Source organism: Taurulus bubalis, assembly GCF_910589615.1.
Source record: "Taurulus bubalis genome assembly, chromosome: 12".
NCBI lineage: Eukaryota > Metazoa > Chordata > Actinopteri > Perciformes > Cottidae > Taurulus > Taurulus bubalis.
The window spans coordinates 839,474-863,849 of NC_136600.1; the positions used below are offsets into that span (position 1 = coordinate 839,474).

Here is a 24,376-nt window from a genome sequence, read left to right on the forward strand (position 1 = left end):
CTCATGATCAGGTAGCCAATCATAATGTGCTGCTGTTTTGATTGACGGACAAAATAAGTGTTTAAAATATAATATTAACATAACCCCATTAATCACAAATTATGAGGTGAGCTTTAAAAAAGAATTGGATTAATTCTTAATTTTGTAGTGATATTTCTATATAACATTTTTTCATTAATCTAATGTAATTAATGTAAATGTTAAAGTAATTTTGATCGGGTTTGGTTTCACTTATTGGTCAAACTGCAATATTCCTACATGCTCAATGTGGGAATTACTTTAAGATATACGAATAGAAAAGTCTTCTTGATCTTTTGGTGTAGGAACTGTTACCTGTTGTTCTCATCAGGCCAATGTACCGTGAGACGGAACACAGAGAGATTTCCCTTTGCAGCTACAAGCCAACAGCCACCAACCATTCATGATGAGTCCAAACCGACCGCTAACAGCTTCTTTTCTCAGAGGGATAGAAGCGCCCGTTTCAGAAGGAAGCCCTGACCTGAAGTACTACATGTTGTAAAATGGTGGATCACAAACAATCTGAGGTTTCCCTTCGCTTCATGTATGTGTTTTGTGACTCCCTGTTGTTTGGTAAGCAAGAGAGAAGTGTGTGTGACGACCAGAGAAGATCATCCTTTTGACCAGAGTGGCTCACCGCGGGGACCAGGAAGCAAGATTATCATTGGGCTTAACTGATCAGATCTGAGATGTGGAGGAAGACGTTGAGGAAGACGTTGAAGTGGAGGAAGATGTGAAGGAAGATGTGGAGGAAGACGTTGAGGAAGACGTTGAAGTGGAGGAAGACCTTGAGGAAGACGGGGAAGAAGATGTAGAGGAAGATGTGGAGGAAGACGTTGAGGAAGACGTTGAAGTGGAGGAAGACGTTAAGGAAGACGTTGAGGAAGACGGGGAAGAAGATGTGGAGGAAGATGTGGAGGAAGACGTTGAGGAAGACGTTGAAGTGGAGGAAGACGTTGAGGAAGACGTTGAGGAAGACGGGGAAGAAGATGTGGAGGAAGATGTGGAGGAAGACGTTGAGGAAGACGTTGAAGTGGAGGAAGATGTGGAGGAAGACGTTGAGAAAGACGTTGAAGTGGAGGAAGATGTGGAGGAAGACGTTGAGAAAGACGTTGAAGTGGAGGAAGATGTGGAGGAAGATGTTGAAGTGGAGGAAGATGTGAAGGAAGATGTGGAGGAAGACGTTGAGGAAGACGTTGAAGTGGAGGAAGACGTTGAGGTGGTGGAGGGAGACGTTGAGAAAGACGTTGAAGTGGAGGAAGATGTGGAGGAAGACGTTGAGAAAGACGTTGAAGTGGAGGAAGATGTGAAGGAAGATGTTGAGGAAGACGTTGAGGAAGACGTTGAGGAAGACGTTGAAGTGGAGGAAGATGTGAAGGAAGATGTGGAGGAAGACGTTGAGGAAGACGTTGAAGTGGAGGAAGATGTGAAGGAAGATGTGGAGGAAGACGTTGAGGAAGACGTTGAAGTGGAGGAAGACGTTGAGGAAGACCTTGAGGAAGACGGGGAAGAAGATGTGGAGGAAGATGTGGAGGAAGACGTTGAGGAAGACGTTGAGGAAGACCTTGAGGAAGACGGGGAAGAAGATGTGGAGGAAGATGTGGAGGAAGACGTTGAGGAAGACGTTGAAGTGGAGGAAGACGTTAAGGAAGACGTTAAGGAAGACGTTGAGGAAGACGGGGAAGAAGATGTGGAGGAAGATGTGGAGGAAGACGTTGAGGAAGACGTTGAAGTGGAGGAAGATGTGGAGGAAGACGTTGAGGAAGACGGGGAAGAAGATGTGGAGGAAGATGTGGAGGAAGACGTTGAGGAAGACGTTGAAGTGGAGGAAGATGTGAAGGAAGATGTGGAGGAAGACGTTGAAGTGGAGGAAGATGTGGAGGAAGACGTTGAGGAAGACGGGGAAGAAGATGTGGAGGAAGATGTGGAGGAAGACGTTGAGGAAGACGTTGAAGTGGAGGAAGATGTGGAGGAAGACGTTGAGGAAGACGGGGAAGAAGATGTGGAGGAAGATGTGGAGGAAGACGTTGAGGAAGACGTTGAAGTGGAGGAAGATGTGAAGGAAGATGTGGAGGAAGACGTTGAAGTGGAGGAAGATGTGAAGGAAGATGTGGAGGAAGACGTTGAGGAAGACGTTGAAGTGGAGGAAGATGTGAAGGAAGATGTGGAGGAAGACGTTGAGGAAGACGTTGAAGTGGAGGAAGATGTGAAGGAAGATGTGGAGGAAGACGTTGAGGAAGACGGGGAGGAAGACGGGGAGGAAGACGTTGACGTATGTATATATTTGTATGCATGTATCATACACATATACATACATACATACAGACATGTAAACATATTTTTTCCCCTGATCAACAAGGCCTAGAAGAATATATTTCAATAGCCAAAAGTTTTGTTCACTATTGTGTAACGTAGGATTTTACTAAACATCTGAGAATATCTTTCCAGATTTTGTGTTGGTTTTGTATTTATGGTGATATAATGATCCATACATTCATGTTGTAGCGTGCAGTTTTTCAGATGTGAATAACATAATTGCGCATTACAGTGTTGAGGTTACATAAATTATTATTATTATTATTATTATTATTATTATTATTATTATAAGGACATAAATTATTAGAAACGACCAAAAATAGGGAAAACTTTGTATTAGTATGTATCAGTCTTGCCTTCGATATCAATAAAGGTATGGAAGTTGAAATTATGCATGCATATATTATTCAGTCTTTATTCGAATGAATGGTATGGAAATGAGAATAACTTCAAAAGCTGTATACGATCTTAAAAGATGGGATTATGGAAGCCCGTTTAAAAAATGAAGATCCTGTAAGTCATAATTAAGAGATAGTATCTCATAATTATGACTTACAGGATCTTCCTTTTTTAATCACAGTGGCGGAAACGGGCCTCCATAGTTAACATGATCTCGTAGTAGCAGTAGTAGTGAAGGTATAAGGAGGGGTAATAGTAGTATTTCACTATTTTATCACTCCATACCAGCTGGTGGCGATAATGCACCATGTCATTGTTTGTCATCGTCAAACCTCCGAAAGAGAGGATGCTTTTATTCTGAAAGAGTCCGGCCGGAAGTAGTCTTGTTGCTGGTGTCGTAACAGAAATGATTACGGAACCCGTTCAGTCTGCGCGTGAACCAGAAGGACCGGGAACCTCTCAAAAAAAAGGTACCGCGCCGGTCACCGCGTGACCGCCTCAGCGGGTTTCCTCCTCAGTGAGCTCACGAGGGCTACTGACGTCACAGGACGTGTGTTCGAGACCAGCTGGTGCACGAGACGTCAGCTCCACCACAGGTATCTTCACGAGATGACGTCATAACTTGAGGTATCTTCGCAATCTGACAGAATAACTTCTTGTATCGTCAAAATATAACGTCATAACTTATTGTATCTTCACAATATGGCATCATAACCTCATGTATCTTCACAATATGACATCATAACTTCTTGTATCTTCACAATGTGACGTCATAACGTCAGGTATCTTTAAAATATGACGTCATAACTTCATGTAGCGTGTGCTTTCCACTATGAACTCGTTCTTCGTTCTAACCCAGGGGTGTCAAACTCATTTTGACCCCGGGCCACATCAGCATCGTGGTCGTCCTCAAAGGGCGGTTGTAGCTGTAACACTGTAGACGTTTAACTCCTCCCGAACATCAGGTTAACTGACTGTGTTTGTATTAGATTATTGTTTATTCAAGTGTAACAATATTGTACATGCATTTCTATAAATGTAAAAATATATGGAAGCAAATTTCTCTGTTAATATGACAGAAGTCCATTTAATTTAGGGTTAAGAAACCCACATTGCTAAAGATCAAACTTAAAACAGAAGAAAATAACAAAGACAAAGATCAAACGCACGTTATTATATTAACTTTCTTCAAAGCTTTTTTGTCACAGTTGAGAAGGACATAACTGGTCCAACAAATAATTGTGAGCAAATAAAGACATGCATGTGGTCTGGGGCAGTGGTTATGAACTGGTCTGGGGCAGTGGTTGAACTGGTCTGGGGCAGTGGTTGAACTGGTCTGGGGCAGTGGTTGAACTGGTCTGGGGCAGTGGTTGAACTGGTCTGGGGCAGTGGTTGAACTGGTCTGGGGCAGTGGTTGAACTGGTCTGGGGCAGTGGTTATGAACTGGTCTGGGGCAGTGGTTGAACTGGTCTGGGGCAGTAGTTCTACTGGTCTGGGGCAGTGGTTCAACTGGTCTGGGGCAGTGGTTGAACTGGTCTGGGGCAGTGGTTGAACTGGTCTGGGGCAGTGGTTGAACTGGTCTGGGGCAGTGGTTCTACTGGTCTAGGGCAGTGGTTCAACTGGTCTGGGGCAGTGGTTCTGAACTGGTCTGGGGCAGTGGTTCTGAACTGGTCTGGGGCAGTGGTTCTACTGGTCTGGGGCAGTGGTTCTGAACTGGTCTGGCTGCAGGACCCACCTTGCCCCCTTAATGACAAGCTGAGATCCAATGTGAGGAACATTTTCAACTTCTCAAATTGATGTAATAATATGCTGCAGTTTAAACCTGAGAAAGTACACAATATCACAGTATGCCAACACAAAAAAAATGTTTGAAATATTCCCTTTTACACTGAATTAAAAACCAAAAAGTGCATCTTAAGGACATGAGGTGATACAACACACATAATATTTGTATAACCTTTTTTAACAGACTCCATGGAATAAAAAAGTCGGTAATGAAGCTTAACTATCACAAATAGTCCAACGTGTAAACTCACGCAACTAAAGCGTGTTGTGAACACAGCATTGAGGAGTGTGAATAGATGGCGCTGGACCGACAGACAGTTGGACCGACAGACAGACAGTTAGACCGACAGTTGGGTGGCAGAGTGAGACGCCTGATAAGTGTTTTCCTTGTCATTATCAGCAGACACACCCTTCGCTCACAGCTCATCGGCCACACAACGAACCACACAAACACCCGGTTAACACACTCTGTGGTTTTGTGCTCACAACCAGCCAATGACCACAGTTGCAGTCCTTGGAGGGGGGATTGGGGGTCTGGCAGCATCTTACTACCTGTGCAAGAGCCCCCAGGTTACCAAGGTAACACACACACACACACACACACACACACACACACACACACACACACACACACACACACACACACACACACACACAGAAAGAGTTATGTGGTAATCCTAGTAGATCTTTTCAAGCTTCTCTGAGCTAACCGTGTCGGTGTGTTAGCCTCCTCATGTTGTCCGGAAGCCGACAGACACTTTCAGATTATATCTGTGACAAGCCAGTACCAGTACCAGGGCTTCCTCCAGTACCAGTACCAGGGCTTCCTCCAGTACCAATACCAAGGATTCCTCCAGTACCAATACCAGGGCTTCCTCCAGTACCAATACCAGGGATTCCTCCAGTACCAATACCAGGGCTTCCTCCAGTACCAATACCAAGGATTCCTCCAGTACCAATACCAGGGCTTCCTCCAGTACCAATACCAAGGATTCCTCCAGTACCAGGGCTTCCTCCAGTACCAATACCAAGGATTCCTCCAGTACCAGTACCAGGGCTTCCTCCAGTACCAATACCAAGAATTCCTCCAGTACCAGGGCTTCCTCCAGTACCAGTACCAGGGCTTCCTCCAGTACCAATACCAAGGATTCCTCCAGTACCAATACCAGGGATTCCTCCAGTACCAATACCAAGGGTTCCTCCAGTACCAGGGCTTCCTCCAGTACCAATACCAAGGATTCCTCCAGTACCAGTACCAGGGCTTCCTCCAGTACCAATACCAAGAATTCCTCCAGTACCAGGGCTTCCTCCAGTACCAATACCAAGGATTCCTCTAGTACCAATACCAGGGCTTCCTCCAGTACCAATACCAAGGATTCCTCCAGTACCAATACCAGGGATTCCTCCAGTACCAATACCAGGGCTTCCTCCAGTACCAATACCAAGGATTCATCCAGTACCAATACCAGGGCTTCCTCCAGTACCAATACCAGGGCTTCCTCCAGCACCAATACCAAGGATTCCTCCAGTACCAATACCAGGGCTTCCTCCAGTACCAATACCAGGGCTTCCTCCAGTACCAATACCAAGGATTCATCCAGTACCAATACCAGGGCTTCCTCCAGTACCAATACCAGGGCTTCCTCCAGCACCAATACCAAGGATTCCTCCAGTACCAATACCAGGGCTTCCTCCAGTACCAATACCAGGGATTCCTCCAGTACCAGGGCTTCCTCCAGTACCAATACCAGGGATTCCTCCAGTACCAGGGCTTCCTCCATTACCAATACCAGGGATTCCTCCAGTACCAATACCAGGGATTCCTCCAATACCAGGGCTTCCTCCAGTACCAATACCAAGGATTCCTCCAGTACCAATACCAGGGATTCCTCCAGTACCAATACCAGGGCTTCCTCCAGTACCAATACCAAGGATTCCTTCAGTACCAATACCAGGGATTCCTCCAGTACCAATACCAGGGCTTCCTCCAGTACCAATACCAGGGCTTCCTCCAGTACCAATACCAGGGCTTCCTCCAGTACCAATACCAAGGATTCCTCCAGTACCAATACCAGGGATTCCTCCAGTACCAGGGCTTCCTCCAGTACCAATACCAGGGATTCCTCCAGTACCTGTACCAGGGCTTCCCGTCGTGATTTACAGCAGATACAGCCTGAAATGAAGACCATCTCCATTAGAATAATAATAATAATGAATAACCATTCTTAATCTGTCGAAAAAGAAAAACATCCACAGCGACGACAGCTGTTTGTATCTTTCTCTCCATCGGCCACAGGAGACAGTAATGAGCCGATTGTGGCAAAGCAAATGAGGTGGAGAAGATGCAGCTGACAACACATAAGCCGAACACAACTACAAGAATATTAATACATGTATTTCTTCCTCTCCAGGTCGTTGTGTTGGAGTCCAGCAGCCGCTTCGGAGGTTGGCTGTGGTCCACCAGGAGGTCCGATGGGGCGGTGTTTGAACACGGACCCAGAGGGATCCGACCTGCTGGGCACGTGGGACGCAACACACTCAACATGGTGAGTTTGAAAGCAGCGATGATGATGATGGTGGTGGGGGAGGCAAAAAAAAGCTTAACCCCTTGAGTGACTGAGGGGAAGAGCTCTGAGATGAAGAGCTCCTCCAGCGAAAACCTGACAGTGAAGCAATTACATCTAAATGTCTAAATATTTATAGAAACTATAAGATCCTTGAGAGAATAGAGGTGATGGAGCTGTCTGAGGATGACTGTGACATCATAACCCTCATCCTCAACATATTTTGTGTGTGTGTATAGGTGGATGACCTGGGTCTTGGGGGGGAGATTCTGCCAGTCTCCTCCAGCCACGTGGCCTCCAAGAACAGATATGTGTACGTCAACCGACAGCTCCACAGGATGCCTTCAGGACTGAGGTGAGATCAGTGCTGCATGACGGGCGGTGAGACGGTAACTAGTAACCACCACTTAGTGCTACATGACACGTCATGAGACGGTAACTAGTAACCACCACTTAGTGCTACATGACACGTCATGAGACGGTAACTAGTAACCACCACTTAGTGCTACATGACACGTCATGAGACGGTAACTAGTAACCATCACTTAGTGCTGCATGACACATCATGAGACGGTAACTAGTAACCACCACTTAGTGCTACATGACACGTCATGAGACGGTAACTAGTAACCACCACTTAGTGCTGCATGACACGTCATGAGACGGTAACTAGTAACCACCACTTAGTGCTGCATGACACGTCATGAGACGGTAACTAGTAACCACCACTTAGTGCTGCATGACACGGTAACCAGTAACCACCACTTAGTGCTACATGACACGTCATGAGACGGTAACTAGTAACCACCACTTAGTGCTGCATGACACGGTAACTAGTAACCACCACTTAGTGCTACATGACACGGTAACTAGTAACCACCACTTAGTGCTACATGACACGTCATGACACGGTAACTAGTAACCACCACTTAGTGCTGCATGACACGTCATGACACGGTAACTAGTAACCATCACTTAGTGCTGCATGACACGTCATGAGACGGTAACTAGTAACCACCACTTAGTGCTGCATGACACGGTAACTAGCAACCACCACTTAGTGCTGCATGACACGTCATGACACGGTAACTAGTAACCACCACTTAGTGCTGCATGACACGGTAACTAGTAACCACCACTTAGTGCTGCATGACACGGTAACTAGTAACCACCACTTAGTGCTGCATGACACGGTAACTAGTAACCACCACTTAGTGCTGCATGACACGGTAACTAGTAACCACCACTTAGTGCTGCATGACACGTCATGAGACGGTAACTAGTAACCATCACTTAGTGCTGCATGACACGTCATGAGACGGTAACTAGTAACCACCACTTAGTGCTGCATGACACGTCATGAGACCGTAACTAGTAACCACCACTTAGTGCTGCATGACACGTCATGAGACCGTAACTAGTAACTACCACTTAGTGCTGCATGACGGGCGGTGAGACGGTAACTAGTAACCACCACTTAGTGCTGCACGACGGGCGGTGAGACGGTAGCTAGTAACCACCACTTAGTGCTGCATGACACGTCATGACACGGTAACTAGTAACCATCACTTAGTGCTGCATGACACGGTAACTAGTAACCACCACTTAGTGCTGCATGACACGTCATGAGACGGTAACTAGTAACCACCACTTAGTGCTGCATGACACGGTAACTAGTAACCACCACTTAGTGCTGCATGACACGTCATGAGACGGTAACTAGTAACCACCACTTAGTGCTGCATGACACGTCATGAGACTGTAACTAGTAACCACCACTTAGTGCTGCATGACACGTCATGAGACCGTAACTAGTAACCACCACTTAGTGCTGCATGAAACGTCATGAGACCGTAACTAGTAACCACCACTTAGTGCTGCATGATGGGCGGTGAGACGGTAACTAGTAACCACCACTTGGTGCTGCATGACGGGCGGTGAGACGGTAGCTAGTAACCACCACTTAGTGCTGCATGACGGGCGGTGAGACGGTAGCTAGTAACCACCACTTAGTGCTGCATGACGGGCGGTGAGACGGTAGCTAGTAACTACCACTTAGTGCTGCATGACGGGCGGTGAGACGGTAGCTAGTAACTACCACTTAGTGCTGCATGACGGGCGGTGAGACGGTAGCTAGTAACTACCACTTAGTGCTGCATGACGGGCGGTGAGACGGTAGCTAGTAACCACCACTTAGTGCTGCATGACGGGCGGTGAGACGGTAGCTAGTAACTACCACTTAGTGCTGCATGACGGGCGGTGAGACGGTAGCTAGTAACTACCACTTAGTGCTGCATGACGGGCGGTGAGACGGTAGCTAGTAACTACCACTTAGTGCTGCATGACGGGCGGTGAGACGGTAGCTAGTAACTACCACTTAGTGCTGCATGACGGGCGGTGAGACGGTAGCTAGTAACCACCACTTTGACCCTTTGGTTTTGTCTTTGTGTTCCCAGTGGACTGCTGCGGCCCGTGCCACCCTTCTCTCGTCCCCTCCTGCTGAGCCTCGCCATGGAGATACTGGTGAAGAAGGGCAAGGAGGATGACGAGTCCATCCACTCATTTGTTTCTAGGAGGCTGGGGAAGGAGGTGAAACCAGCACAATGTACCAACCATTACTTTACGTTCCAGAGAGTTTCACTGTTTCTGCCTTAAAACTATACTTGATGGCCATGCTGCTGGCACTTTAGACCACCTCCTCTACAGCCCAAACAGTCTGTCCTCTGTGAATAAAGTGATGTCCTGTCTGAGTGCGACTGTCGTCATTCGCTGTAAAAATTGCTTCGTGGCTAAGATAGACTCCAGAAAACGCCTCGCCCTAAATCTGTCTTACATTGGTACATCTGATAGATAGTGTACTGGTGTGCTGCTTCGTATTACATTTTCTTCCTGTGTGTGTGTGTGTGTGTGTGTGTAGCTGGCAGACATAGCGGTGGACAGCTTGTGTCGTGGTGTGTTTGCCGGGGACTGCAAGAAGTTGAGTGTGCGCTCGTGTTTCCCGGTCTTGTACGACGCAGAGCAGCGCAGAGGTTCTCTGACACTGGGCATGCTGCTGGGCTCCGGTATGCTGCTTTACTTTCTTTCTCCTACATCCAGTTCTGTGAGGGGAACATAATGAATGACATGCCCCCATACAATACAAGATGTTATCAACGTCTGTGTGTTGGGTCTTCACTACGACTGGGTGTCGATACTCAACGGCTTTTTAATGTATTAAGGTCCCTTATTAAAGCTATTTATTAAGGCCCTGGATCTGCTCTGAAACTGCATCCCTTCAATAACTTGTTGTGCCGTCTGTAATCTGTGTGCCTTCTTGGGCCCTTCAGGTCCGGGTCCTGTGGTCCCCCCTGGCCCTCTGGCTCAAAGATCTATTCAAGAGTCTTGGGCCCAGTGGTCCTTGAGCCGGGGAGTGGAGTCCCTCCCAGAATCCCTCACCGAGTACCTGCAGCAGAGCGGCCGAGTGCAGCTTCACCGAGAGGCAGCAGTTCAGCGGATCAGTCCTTCAGCCTCCGGCTGGAAGGTGTGTGTGTGTGTGTGTGTGTGTGTGTGTGTGTGTGTGTGTGTGTGTGTGTGTGTGTGTGTGTGTGGAGAAGAAAAAAAAAAAGCTCATTCTTGTGTTATTGTGCTGCTTTCATAACGTGTGTGTGTGTAGATCTCATTGGAGGATGGAGTCATGTCAGCTGACCACATCATCTCTGCGTTGCCGGCTAAAGGCAAGTGGTGGTTGTTGTGTCTTCCATGATGGGAGCGCGTCCTCTGATACGCAGCAGGAACGAAGCTCACGTTGGCAACATGTGCCTAAAGTGTTGCTGGAAATCATGCTATTGAAACGTAATCTCAGTATTTTAACCTAAAATGTGCTGCTGGTAAATAATAAATACAACAATATTTATAGAGCTAATTCTAAAACACAAGAAAAGCAACATAGGAAAGGAAAGCAACTGTTCCCTTGCCTCCTCAGCACTCTCCTGCGTCCTGCCCGCCTCCTGCCAGCCGCTCGTCCAGCTGCTGCAGGACGTCTCCACGGTCACGGTCGCGGTGGTGAATCTGGAGTACGAGGGCTCGGTCCTGCCCGTCGCGGTGAGAACCACGCAAAATTAATTCTGACAGGGCTCTTACGGTCATGGAAAACCTGGAGTTTTAAAATGGTTATGTCCAGGCCTGGAAAAGTCCTTGAAAAAAATAAAATCCCAAAAGTTTTGGAAAAATCATGTAATGTGTTATATTCATGTGTTCATGACGTTCATTTACTCTGAGTTTGAAATAATGAATATGCTTTTAAAAGAAAGACTCAAAATATAAGCAGGCATACATACAGGCATCTATATAAATATTTATTCTTTTAATCAAATCATTCATTTGTGTCATTTAAGGTTTACTGTATGCTTTGTGTTCTCATTGTTATTTAAAGACTACATTTACTCACTTTTTCATGATTACACCCAGACTTCACTACATGTTTGTCATGACATCCATTGGTCAGAATGTGTATGAACCCTGTCTGAATGCGGCTTTTGGATTGGACGCGTTAACCAAAACCCCCAAAATAGCAGATGAATGAATCCCGCCACAAGCAGGTTCTTGTGCTGTTGGAATGCGTAAACTAACACTCTGCAGCGCAGTGACGTCAGCCGGTTTGCTCGCAGGGTTTTGGTCACCTGATTCCGTCATCAGAGGATCGGGGCGTGCTCGGGGTCGTCTACGACTCTGTTCCCTTCCCGCAACACAACAGGCCTGACGGACAGACGACGAGACTCACGGTACGGCACCCTCACTCAATCACGTGTGATCAGCTAGCGAAACACCTGGTCTTCTGCTTTGTTGTGTCACTAAAACACACAAATGCACACTAAGGATAGTTCCCTGGAGGAGTCAAACAGCAAACATAATATTTAAGTTGTCATTCTGACCCCAGATGAAATCTTTTGCTATCAAAATGTGTTTTTTATTCATCAAATGATCTGAAAATAATGGGGGTTGTTCGGTACTTTGCTCTACATGATTATAATACATTTGAAGTAATTTAATTGAACTATTGGCAATTTATTGAATGTAATAACGTCTGTTGTCCTCTGGGGTCAAAAGGACCTCGCAGCACTAAGTGGGGCAACTTGTCACACCATATTCTGTCAAAACATCTTTGTTTGTGTGGGTCAAGCAATGGTTAGGACAACAACAAAACAGGTGTTTTCTCACAGGTGTCGGGCATTTCATATTTTAGAGAGGGAGGCAGCACCATGAGCAGCAGCAGCACTTTACTGCGCTTGTGAACTCATGTGGTGGAAGAGAATGAGCTGGAGGACAATGCTGAACATTGTGCAGTGAAGTGTTCTGATGATTGCCAGATTGGTTATGGAGCTCTACCTCTGCAGCAGCTGCCCGTCCCCCAAAAGGAGGAGGGGCGAATTCTGCCCTCGCCAGAGTGACGTCAAAACATGGGAAAGGTGTGAAATGCAAAGCATATATCTGCAAAGATCAGGCCATTACTTTCTGCCTCGCATGCAATGAGGGCACATTGAGACGTTTTATTCTGAAAAGTTAGTTTAAGAGTAAAATGCTTTGAAAAAGAATATTGACATGTCAGGTAATGAGTCGACTAAAAAGTTGAAACAGAGGTGGGTGATGCTTTATAAACAGTCAAACCAGACGGGGTCATTTGACCCCAGAGGACAAGAGGTGGGTTTATGTGCTGCTGTTAGAACAATTTAAATGATTCAAAAACAGCATTCTAACTACACTTTGACATGTACTCTGTAATAAGTCAAAAATAATCGATCATTTCATTTAATTTCCACTCATACAGGGTATACTTTTATGTAAACAAGGTCTATTGGCCCTAAATTTCAAAACAAAGATGGTTGGACTGAAGTAAGACTAAAGGTGTAAAACAGAATTGATTAACAATCTATACTTCATTCTTTAAATAAGTCAAAGCAGGGTGTGGCAAAGGGGAGGACATTACGAGGGTTAAATGGTTTCTGGCCACCGGGGGGCATCGTAAGGCCGACATTGAATAATAATCCTCTGATAGCTCTGGTTTAAACTCCACCAACCCCTGGGAAACCCAAACAATGATCAGAAGGATCCCAACAGGCGAGAACAGCCTCGTCGCTGTCTGGTGGAGCACACGACCGTTTGATCCCTTGTTCATATAAAATATTGACCGCTGCACAAAGTTCTGCTGCAAAGCGTCTGGAGAGCACGGTAAGCAGTGTTTTTCCGTGGAGACGTTGCGCTACAGTCACGCGACCGCGGTCCAGTGCGTCCTCACCTGACGCCAGGTCCGTCTCCTAGGTGATGATGGGCGGCGCCTGGTTCCAGGAAGCGTTCGGGGCCCCAGAGGCGACAACAGAGGAGCGTCTTCTAGCGAGAGCCACCGAGGCGGTGCGCAGCCAGCTGGGAGTCGCCACAGCGCCCCTCTGGAGTCGGGTGACTCTACAGAGGGTACGGCAGGCCGGAGTCGAGTCCACAAACACCAATTCATGCCAAATACTCCGACTGCATCTTTGTAATTGTGACCAAGTCTCCGCGTGCGTTTCCTCTCCTCAGGACTGCATACCTCAGTACCACCAAGGACACCATCGGAGAGTCGGTGAGTAGACATTGCGTCTAAAAACAAGCGTTCACAACGTGGTGAAACATCCCTTTAAGGGCCTCGCCTGCCTTCCAGAGTCCATGCGCCGCTTCATACGGGAGAACCGGCTCTCGCTCTCTGTGATCGGCGCCTCGTACGACGGCGTCTCGGTCAACGACGTCATCTTCAGTGGACGAACCGCTGCAGAGGAGATGCTGGGAGCTGTTTGACGGGCTGGTCAACGTGTGTGTGTGTGTGTGTGTGTGTGTGTGTGTGTGTGTGTGTGTGTGTGTGTGTGTTTGTGTTTATTTTTTTTGTTAAAAGGACGAGTGTTGCGACTCTATATGTAAAACATTTGATATTCGTCCGTCTTCCCTGGAAATGTCAAGACTCAATATTTTCTTCAGCACCACTGAAGAATCGTAATATTTGTGTCTTGGTAGAATGAGGTTGTGTTGATGAACAGTGTCTGAAAATCACACATTACCTGGTCCAACGAGGCTGACATTATAATTATTGCTTTTCTTCAGTACAGTGAAGAGTGCGGTTTGTTACCTGCTGTTCTTCACAACGGATTCTTATAGATTTGTTATTGCTTTCAGGGTTTAGGTATGTTGTACATATGTAAACCCTCTAAAAAGGCACATTCGTCATATATAAATAAAAGTAAAGAAAATGTAATTGGTCAGACTGTCTTTTTGCTTGTGAAATACTAGATACTGTCACCTCATGTCCAGAACGAGGTCGGGAACAACGCATACTAAAATACAGTGACCGACCCGGGGGGAATCTGAGTCAATACTACAAAGACTATCAGTAAAACTGTATTCTAGTAAAACACATCTGCTAAAATTAACAGTGAGCATAATAACTACTAAGAAATTATGGTTTTATTTAAGTAAAAAAAAAGTCAACACCTTTACAGCTCAGTACGTCTCCTGATTGGAGGCGACGGTGCCGTCTATCTGAGGCCCAGTTTCTTCTTGTCTTTCTGCTTCTTGCGCACCACTTCCATGTTGCGGTCCTTCCACATGCTCTTCCTCAGCTTGATGGGACGACTGCCGACGTACTTCCCTGGACCAAGAGGGAGACACGGCGGCGGCGGTTACAACTCAATTCCATCAACAAGGACTACGCACCTGTTGGAAACGTGAGCCACAGACTGACCGTTCATCTCCCGCATGGCGCGGACGTAGTCGTTGGGGTCTTTGAAGCTGACGAAGCCGTAGCCTTTGGTCTTTCCCGTGCGTTTGTCTCTCACCACCTGGTGAGGATCAATTTGTGAGGATTTCATTCGCCCACTATGTGCACACAGTGGACAAAGACACATTCACGTCCGCTCTGCTAAAGGCTCACTGAGCAAAGAAAGACCTGTATTCTTTCACGTCACAAAACGTGAATATTACGATTCTGTGACATGAAGAAAATACATAAATATATTTGTTGTGTTTCCATCGATTCACGTGACTGGTAACTAAAGTGTTCTCTTGAACTATGTAGGAATGATGACTACAAAGACCAAGGTTGGACATAAAGTCATTAGTGGCTAAAATAATTGCAGCAGGTAAACAAAGCAGATAAAACCTTAAAGGCAAGCCAACCTTAGCTTTGAGGAAAGACGGGTATCTGCTGAAGGCTCTGGCCAGGATGTCATCATTCACCTCGTTGCCGAGATCGCCGCAGAATATACGGAAATCATCTGCAACCAGGAGAGGAAACAAAGTTCACCGTGAGGACATGAACCTCTGTACTCCGTGAGCTGAGTTATGATGCAGAAACAACTGATTCTCAACCACAGCAGTCTGGAGGAACTCTGGTACTTTTGTCTGCTTGAGGCCAAATTACACAAACTGACAATTTGATCCACGTTCTCCTCAGTCGTCCTCCCTAGAACCTTCTGTTGGTGAAAGGCTGTTGGAACTCTTTGTACCTGATTCCCAATCCAACAGACTGGAGTCCTCCCAGCTGGTGCCCGCTGCAGTACGGATACACTTCTTCACCTTCTCCGCCCTCGCTCTCCTTTTGTCCTCTGTAGCACTTTCCACAGGCTGAGACACACACACACACACACACACACACACACACACACACACACACACACACACACACACACAGTTCACCACCTCCTCCTCTGAACTTGTGCTTTCGATGCACAAGTCATATTTCAATAATGTTTTCCATGTTTGAAGTCGCGTATGAGGTAGTCACGTTGTAAACATCCATCTGAGGAGCCAGCATCAAATTATATTATTATTTAGTCTCCTTTGGTTTATTCTCCAGCCCCAAATAAAATCTTTTGCCATTAAAATATGTTTTTTATTCATCAAATGATCTGAAAATAATGGGGGTTGTTCAATACTTTGCTCTTCATGATTATAATACATTCAAAGTAATTTAATTGAACTATTGGTGATTTATTGAATGTAATAACGTCTGTTGTCCTCTGGGGTCAAAAAGACAACTTGTCGCATCATAAGCTTTCAAAACATCTTTGATCTTGGATGTTTGATGTGTGGGTCAAGCAACGGTTATGACAACAACAAACAGGTCTTTTCTCACAGGTGTTCAACCTTTCATATTTTAGAGAGACAGGCAGCACCACGAGGAGGCAGAAGCACTTTACTGCACAGGAGGCTTGTGAACTAACTTTAAACCATGTTGTGGAAAAGAATGACCAGGAGGACAATGCTGAACATCATGAGGAGGAAGAAGCATCTGATGAAGAGGACTCCAGGTCAGAAGATAAGGAAACTAATGATGAGGTGATAGATCCAACATCCAGAACACATGCTAATGTCAGAAATACATCCGAAATGACTGATGTACAGCATGTGTTCACATCATTTGGGCCATACGGTGCACTTGGCTTCCTCACTAAATCCTTTCCAATGCCACGACATGAAAAAGAACATCAATTTAAATGAACAGAAGCAGTGTGGTTCTTAAACGTACCTCGGTGTGGGGCGGCTCGGGCTCGGGCATGCTGGGTCCGATGACGGCGCTGCTGTCCTCGCTCTCCTTCTTGTCCAGCAGACCCGCCGCCATCACGGCCGCCTGCTGCTCTGCAACCCGCGCTGCCAGCTCCTCCTGAAGGAGCCACAGGACACCGGCTCGTGACGCTCATTCAGCAGACCCTCAACCCAACACCACCATATGCATTCGTGGTCAACGTGGGACATCCCGACTACATATCTTTCTGGTTCGTCACATTGGGCATCTCCAACGCACCCGAATCCTGTTCTACTCCGCTATCATCCAGTCTGTTCCCTGTTCTTCCATCACTGAGGTTTGGACCACCAAACAAGACAGAGTACGACCTTTCTGCACTAATATCCAGAGAGTGGGGATTTTATATACCAGAATTAGCATGACAGTCTAGTTTTTCCCATAATCTCCTAATGCTTGCTTTTAAAAGTACATCGCTTTGAAGTAACACCATGTCACAACAGGTAACCCTCTCTGTCGCTGGTGGTCCAGCAACACAAGCCAAATGTATGAAACCACATGAAGCGACAGAACGAGCCCACAAGGAGCTCTCCTGACGCTTCAGCGTGCAAATACCATTCTGGCTTGTCTCTGAGCTCGGACGTCAATTCTTTTATGTCCAGACGAGGCAGGAGGAGCAGAGTACACGGTCGGCGCCGCCTGGAAGATCGTCGGCGTCTGTTTGGCAGGAGGAGGACCCCCCTGTCTCGTGGGCGGGGCCGACTGCATCGAGACCATACTGCGGACCTGCGAGACGCAGACGGAGAGAACTTCAGACGGGCTGCATGGCAACGACAGTAACAGTGATGACACGAGAGAGGAACAGTGACGCCAAGTTCTGTTGTCAGGAGGAGGAACCGCTGACATCACAGGAAGACATGAAGCAATATAACGCTGTTTTGACCTGATGTGGTGCCGCCATGTGCTGGATGGGCTGAGAGGCACCCGGGGGTGTCGGGCCCTGCAGGGAAGGAGGCAGCATCATGGGAGGAGGAGGAGGAGGCCGGGGCAGTGGAGGTGCTATTGGAGGGCCGCGCATCATCTGCATCCTCGGACCAACTGTCAACACAGATGCATGAAGCCAGGTGACTCAAGGGTCATTTAAATATCTTAAATTAGTCGCATCACAAACCCAGAGTAACAGACCAGTTCTCGTGAATATATTGTTTAAGACAGATTTGTTGATCATCAATAACTTAAAACCACTCTGACCATTTCTGCCCTAGAAGTAACCTTACCAGGTCTCTGCAGGATATGAGGGACGAAGGCTGGTCTCAGCATGGGAGGCCGTACTGGGGGGACTGGGACGGACACAAGTCACACAGTTAGTGTGTATATATATATATATATATATATATATATATATATATATATAAAAAAATAAATAAACAAGTTTGTTTACATTCCTTCTCTGTTGATAAATTACTTTGAATGATGATGAACATAGTACTTACTGCATAGTATATTCAGGGTTATATACGAATAAAAATAACATTTTAAACTCATGGCCATTCCTACAGTTCTCCATTCATGTATTTTGTATGAATATGTGTCGCCATACTTCTGAGACATCACAAAAACTACAAACGACACCTTTCTGAAAAACTAAAGCTAGCAAACACACTGAAAACATCATTTAATACAAATAAACAACAATTGAAAATAAATAAAAACTATCATAACCGGGTATATTATAGTCAGGCATGAAAACGGGTCAGGGGTGAAAAAGGTGAGAAGGATATTACCCCTCTAGGGGGGTCCGGGGGCATGCTCCCCCGTAAGAAAAATGTAAATATTCCATATTTTAACCTGATGCATTTTGAGATGCTTTTTTTGCCAACCAGGGGAGAGCTGGAGAAACTGAACTTCAGCCATGAGTCAAGAATTATTATGGCCTCCTTACTAAGTATTATGCAAGCCATTTCATGTCAGCCTGTCACTGGGTCTAACATTTACAGTCAGACCTGCAAACTCATGAGGGTGAAGAAGGTGACACCAGCGGGGCGGGGGAGGGCAGTGCTGAACAGAAGCTGACAAACTATGATCATTATGGGTTTTCATTCTTCTTTTGTCAATACCCAAGTGTACAAATATATATATATATATATATATATATATATATATATATATATATATATACACACATCCGTTCAAAAGTTTGGGGTCACCCAGACAAATGTTCAGCAATTTCTCGCATGGAATAGTCTTCATTTCTAAGAACAAGAACAGACTGGCGAGTTTCACATGAAAGTTCTCTTTTTCTGGCCATTTTGAGAGTATAATGAACCCACACATGTGATGCTATAACTGTTATAAGTTGTGCTAACATAATTGCACAAGGGTTTTCTAATCCTCCATTAGTCTTCTATGTGATGACAAACACAATGTACCATTAGAACACTGAGTGATAGTTGCTGGAAATGGGCCTCTATACACCTATGTAGATATTTCATTAAAAAACAGACGTTATACCACATTAACAATGTAGAGTGTATTTCTGATTAATTTAATGTTATCTTCATTGAAAAAAACAGTGCTTTTCTCTGAAAAATAAGGAAATTTCTAAGTGACCCCAAACTTTTGAACGGTAGTGTGTGTGTGTGTGTATATATTTTGTAGACTTAATACTTACAATATGCAATACTGCTATACTATACTGAATATTGTTTTGCTACTACTACATTTCACTTCATAATATTACACTTATATGCCATAATATGTATAATGTACCAGCCTTTTTATTTGACCATATTATGTCATACTGTTACACCACTTTACTTTGAGGAGACGTCACTGTTAGTCTAGAACACTGAATAATGTTTCCACCAGTAAACCTGAACATGCACACCTCTCTCTGTGTGACAGTGATCATAACCACATAACTCTATAGATTATAATTAACTGGAGGATACACTTTTTCCTACACGTAGATCTTAAACCCTTAAATATAAACAGTAGCCTTCTTCGGATCTACACGATCCACGTAGGTTACCTATTTTGGTTTCAAAACGGCGAATTTTGCCGAAAGGTGAGGGATTGTCATGTCTGTATAGTGTTTATGTTCACCTGGTCCTGCAAAGACCGGCGGGGGAGGACCAACGAAACTGGCAGCTCGGGCATCTAAAGTCTGCTGGACCTGGAGGGGGGAAGAGAGAGAGAGCAGCAGCAGCGAACCAAAGTTGTGAGATGAAGACGGTGAATGTAAAAACATCTTAATTTGGCCATAAAGACATTCGTGACGTCCAGACGCTACGGAGCAGCACTGACCTGTCTGTAGGTGTTGGTGCCGATGATGGCTCGCACCATTTGAGCCGCTGGGACCGAGAGCGCTGTGGGTTCCTCCTCCAACCCCGCTGGGGTTTCTGACGCTGGCACCGGACCACCGAGAACCTCCTGCTCAAAACTGCAACAAGAGAAGTATAGAGGCGTTCGTACTTAACAGGTTTACGAGAAGAATCCCTTTTGAGCCGTTTTACCAAAGAAGAAAAACAATAAACACCTTTTCAAAATGCATACCACAAATACATGAGTAATAATAGTTATACAACCTAAAGAGAACTCAAAGAATAACATAAAGAACAAAGAATGGAATCGAGGGCTCCACGTTGACTCGAGCTGATCGTCTGCATTTAAAAATAAACCAAACATGTTCTCAATTCATGCATATCAGACTGATATAATAAGGATGATGCAGCCTCAGGAGTTGATCTTAGTTGTGCTGGGCTTGAATATACGGCACTAAACAGAGACTGCATCATTCGGTAGAGCAGCAGTTTTCTTCAGTCTGATGCATTCATGACGCGTTCTGGTATAAAGTTAACTTTCCTTTAAATGTCTATCAGGCTCTATCGGAGTCGACCTCGATGGCAAATAGAAACATACCAAATAGTTTTAGTCGTAGAGTTTGAGAAGTTTTGAAAGGTGTGCCGCCACCTTGAAATTAGGGCTGCAACAATGAATCGATAACAATCGATTATCAAAAGTGTTAGCAACGAATTTCATTATCGATTCGTTGTGTCGCGCGATTATTACGCCGGGCAATAAGTCGCGGAGAAAAAAAAAAAAGAGCGGAGCAGAGCAACTGGCCGGCCAGCGTTTCTGAGATTGGAATGAGACACGAGAAAAGCTGAGGTTGTGATCTTCTCAAAAATAGAAGATCTTTGTCGAGTCTTGGCCAATCAGCGTCTTCATGTTCCTCAAACTTGTCTTTAATGGAAGCTAGTCAGCTTGCTATCGCGTTAGCTAACGTGTTTGGGTTGTGTATTGTCGTTAAAGTTCCGTTATGTTCCGTTCCAGTTCAGTCTTGCTTGTAAAAAAACGTAACGTGGTGAAACATGCCGCCACCCCCCGGTCTGGTTCAGTTCACGCTGTCACTCGTTAACGTTAAACCGGCTCACCGGCGGATCTGGCTGCAGGTTTTATCTTTTTTTTACTCAAAGTAGAATGAAGCAAATCACGTCGTTGGGCTTAGCCAACAACGTGACGTCGTGGTCATAAGAGACCCAGAATGAAAGAGTTTAAGGAAGAGGACGCTCTATATGGAGCAGTACAGCTTCCCTCTGTCCAGTATTTCATACATATTGATAAAGCAGGGTATGTAAATGCAGCCTCTGGAGGGATCAATTACAGTAAAAAGGGCTCACATTTGGCAGATGTAAAGCATAGATGTGTATGTTTTTAGTGTGAGTCCATTTTGTTGTTTTAATTAACAGCTCAGGGATGTTCAAGGAGCAACCTGTTTGTGCTTTCTGAAGATGTTTTGCACTGTCACTTCTGTTTTTGAATAAAGGGTTGGAAATGAACGCTTTTTTGATAAAAACATTTTTTTATCCGATTCATCGATTAATCGAAAAAATAATCAACCGATTAATCGATTATTAAAATAATCGTTAGTTGCAGCCCTACTTGAAATAAATAAAATGTGTGCTGCGCACTGAAAAAATTACATGAAAATTTCAGCAGCATCTATATTGATAACAACAAAAGAAAAATCAGGTGTGTTGGTTGTATAACGTGGAGCCCTGACCTGTGTGAATACTTTTCAGAAGAGAAATGAAGGCAGTCAGTGCCGACACACAGAACAGACTAATGTGGATTACTGATTATTACAAAGAATCATTTGTTTTAATTGATTTTTCATTAGTTTAGTAAACTATTTTGCACTCTAGATAATCGTCTAGTGCATTCCCGTGATGTCTGATGTTATTGATCATCCGTAGAAAAACACATTAATATTCCTTTCATCAACCACAACCTTCCTTGTGGGTCGTGTATATATTTACCGCTGCTCTCCTGTTTGATATATGCCTCACAGTTTTCTTGTAATGTTGTAATCATTTAACCGGTCGTAGATTTCTCCAAATGAAAAAAACATTTGTGAATGAATCGTTACAACTGGTCTGAGATCAGTCCAACGTCAACATGACAAAAAGAATATCTTGTGGTGTGAGCCCTAGAGCAACTAAGAGATTTTTGTAATCTGCATGGGTCTTAATGTAATTTATACGTTACAATATTATATGGTCAAGGTAACCCGAGTTCCTCCATGTCCAGAAACAATATACGTGCTACAGTTGCTCGGTAGGAAGCCGTTTACTCACAGAGCCATCTCCGCCTCCATCTCCTTCAGACGCTCCTCTCCAGACTTCAGCGCCATGCTGTGGGACGAGTCAAAGAAGCTCAGGGCACCAGACTGCTGACACAACACAGATTCACTGCAAAATAATAATAATAATAATAATGGAGCGCAATGCAACACAAAGTCACTGCTGTTATCTTTTTATTATATTACGTTATTCTATCTTTATTGTTATGCACCTTTCACAGTCAAATTCCTCCTATGTGTGACGTACAAATGATTGATTATGAACACAAAACAGATTTACAGCAAACGGCCCCAATGACTGAGCCTGAAAGATTATTATTATTATTATTATTATTAATAATAGCTTTCAGAAAGGAATCCGTGTTAGCGGCTGCACTGAGGATCCTCGTGTCATTTTTAAATCTGCCTTTATTTGAATGCTCCCAATATGAATGTGATCAATAACTTACCTTATCGATAATACTCAGTTCCCCTAACCCGCGTATAGCTGAGCCCTGTAGCTAAACTAAGCTAAGCTAAGCTAAGCTAAACTAAGGCTACTAACCAGCTAACCGCTAACGTGCCGCTAACCCTGTGGACTTACCAATATTACGTATTAAATACTAGTCAACCTCGTGACCTTGTAGCGATATACACGTTTAACTAGAGTAGATACGACGCACTACATGCTGAACGAGCTAGGTTCACTTCATGAGGGTAGCCTTCTTCTTCTTCTTCTACTACTTCTACTTCTACTACTTCTTCTTCTTCTTCTTCCACTTGGGTTGGTTGCGTTGCGGTGGCAACCAGCGTATTGAGTCACTACCGCCCCCTCTGCTACGGAGGGTTGATGACATGTACTCTTTTTATACTTCTACTTTGGTGCATTACCGCCACTAACTGGTCGGGAGTGTGGATCAGACTGACTAGTTTTTCCAATATTCAAGAAAATGTAATGAATGCAATGCAATTATCATCTTCCTATTGGAGCTCTGTCTCAAACAATACATTAATGAGAACTGGTCTGTTACTCTGGGTTTGTGGTGGGACTAATTTGAGATATTTAAATGACCTTTGAGTCACCTGGCATCCCTTCATGCGTATGTGTTGACAGTTGGTCCGAGGATGCCCTCACAACATAAGAAGCTCCACCTGTATCCTGGATCGCATCTCCTCTCGTCAAGTCTCCCAGCCATCGTACCACTCATCACAACAACAATTAACGAAAGGCCCAGTCCCAGTGTCCCCCCTGAAGGCCCAGTCCCAGTGTCCCCCCTGAAGGCCCAGTCCCAGTGTCCCCCCGAAAGGCCCAGTCCCAGTGTCCCCCCTGAAGGCCCAGTCCCAGTGTCCCCCCTGAAGGCCCAGTCCCAGTGTCCCCCCGAAAGGCCCAGTCCCAGTGTCCCCCCTAAAGGCCCAGTCCCAGTGTCCCCCCGAAAGGCCCAGTACCAGTACCAGTGTCACCCCTAAAGGCCCAGTACCAGTGTCCCCCCTAAAGGCCCAGTCCCAGTGTCCCCCCGAAAGGCCCAGTACCAGTGTCCCCCCTAAAGGCCCAGTCCCAGTGTCCCCCCGAAAGGCCCAGTACCAGTACCAGTGTCACCCCTAAAGGCCCAGTACCAGTGTCCCCCCTAAAGGCCCAGTCCCAGTGTCCCCCCTAAAGGCCCAGTACCGGTGTCCCCCCTAAAGGCCCAGTCCCAGTGTCCCCCCTAAAGGCCCAGTACCAGTGTCACCCCTAAAGGCCTTGTCCCAATGCCCCCTAAGGGCCCAGTACCAGTGTCACCCCTAAACGCCCAGTCCCAATGCCCCCTAAGGGCCCAGTACCAGTGTCACCCCTAAAGGCCCAGTCCCAATGCCCCCTAAGGGCCCAGTACCAGTGTCACCCCTAAAGGCCCAGTCCCAGTGTCCCCCCTAAAGGCCCAGTACCAGTGTCCCCCCTAAAGGCCCAGTCCCAGTGTCCCCCCGAAAGGCCCAGTACCAGTACCAGTGTCACCCCTAAAGGCCCAGTACCAGTGTCCCCCCTAAAGGCCCAGTCCCAGTGTCCCCCCTAAAGGCCCAGTACCGGTGTCCCCCCTAAAGGCCCAGTCCCAGTGTCCCCCCTAAAGGCCCAGTACCGGTGTCCCCCCTAAAGGCCCAGTACCAGTGTCACCCCTAAAG

General features: G+C 45.7%; 2 protein-coding genes across 5 annotated transcripts; one reads left to right on the forward strand and one right to left on the reverse strand.

The window, feature by feature from the left end:
* The first annotated feature begins 3,179 nt into the window (after positions 1–3,179).
* On the forward strand, positions 3,180–14,327 carry ppox (protoporphyrinogen oxidase). The gene is made up of 13 exons (XM_079227662.1): positions 3,180–3,360; positions 4,919–5,097; positions 6,930–7,064; positions 7,322–7,437; positions 9,539–9,671; positions 10,000–10,144; positions 10,409–10,602; positions 10,735–10,795; positions 11,044–11,162; positions 11,729–11,842; positions 13,377–13,526; positions 13,632–13,674; positions 13,753–14,327. The coding sequence occupies exons 2-13, from the start codon at positions 5,014–5,016 to the stop codon at positions 13,884–13,886; spliced, it is 1,428 nt and encodes a 475-aa protein (XP_079083788.1). The 5' UTR covers positions 3,180–3,360; positions 4,919–5,013; the 3' UTR covers positions 13,887–14,327.
* A 207-nt stretch (positions 14,328–14,534) lies between these two features.
* rbm42 (RNA binding motif protein 42) lies at positions 14,535–22,963 on the reverse strand. Of its 4 annotated transcripts, none has more exons than XM_079227876.1 (12): positions 22,830–22,963; positions 22,242–22,333; positions 19,909–20,044; positions 19,708–19,777; positions 17,880–17,942; positions 17,546–17,700; positions 17,218–17,388; positions 16,609–16,743; positions 15,587–15,704; positions 15,258–15,355; positions 14,824–14,920; positions 14,535–14,730 (listed from the first exon to the last, which is right to left on the reverse strand). In XM_079227876.1, exons 2-12 carry the CDS (start codon positions 22,295–22,297, stop codon positions 14,618–14,620), a joined length of 1,212 nt encoding a protein of 403 aa, XP_079084002.1. In that variant the 5' UTR covers positions 22,298–22,333; positions 22,830–22,963; the 3' UTR covers positions 14,535–14,617. The 4 variants fall into 4 exon arrangements, with proteins under 4 accessions (XP_079084002.1, XP_079084003.1, XP_079084001.1 ...); XM_079227877.1 differs by having other exon boundaries at positions 22,242–22,298; positions 22,830–22,948; XM_079227875.1 differs by having other exon boundaries at positions 22,242–22,298; positions 22,696–22,948.
* Positions 22,964–24,376: the final 1,413 nt, after the last annotated feature.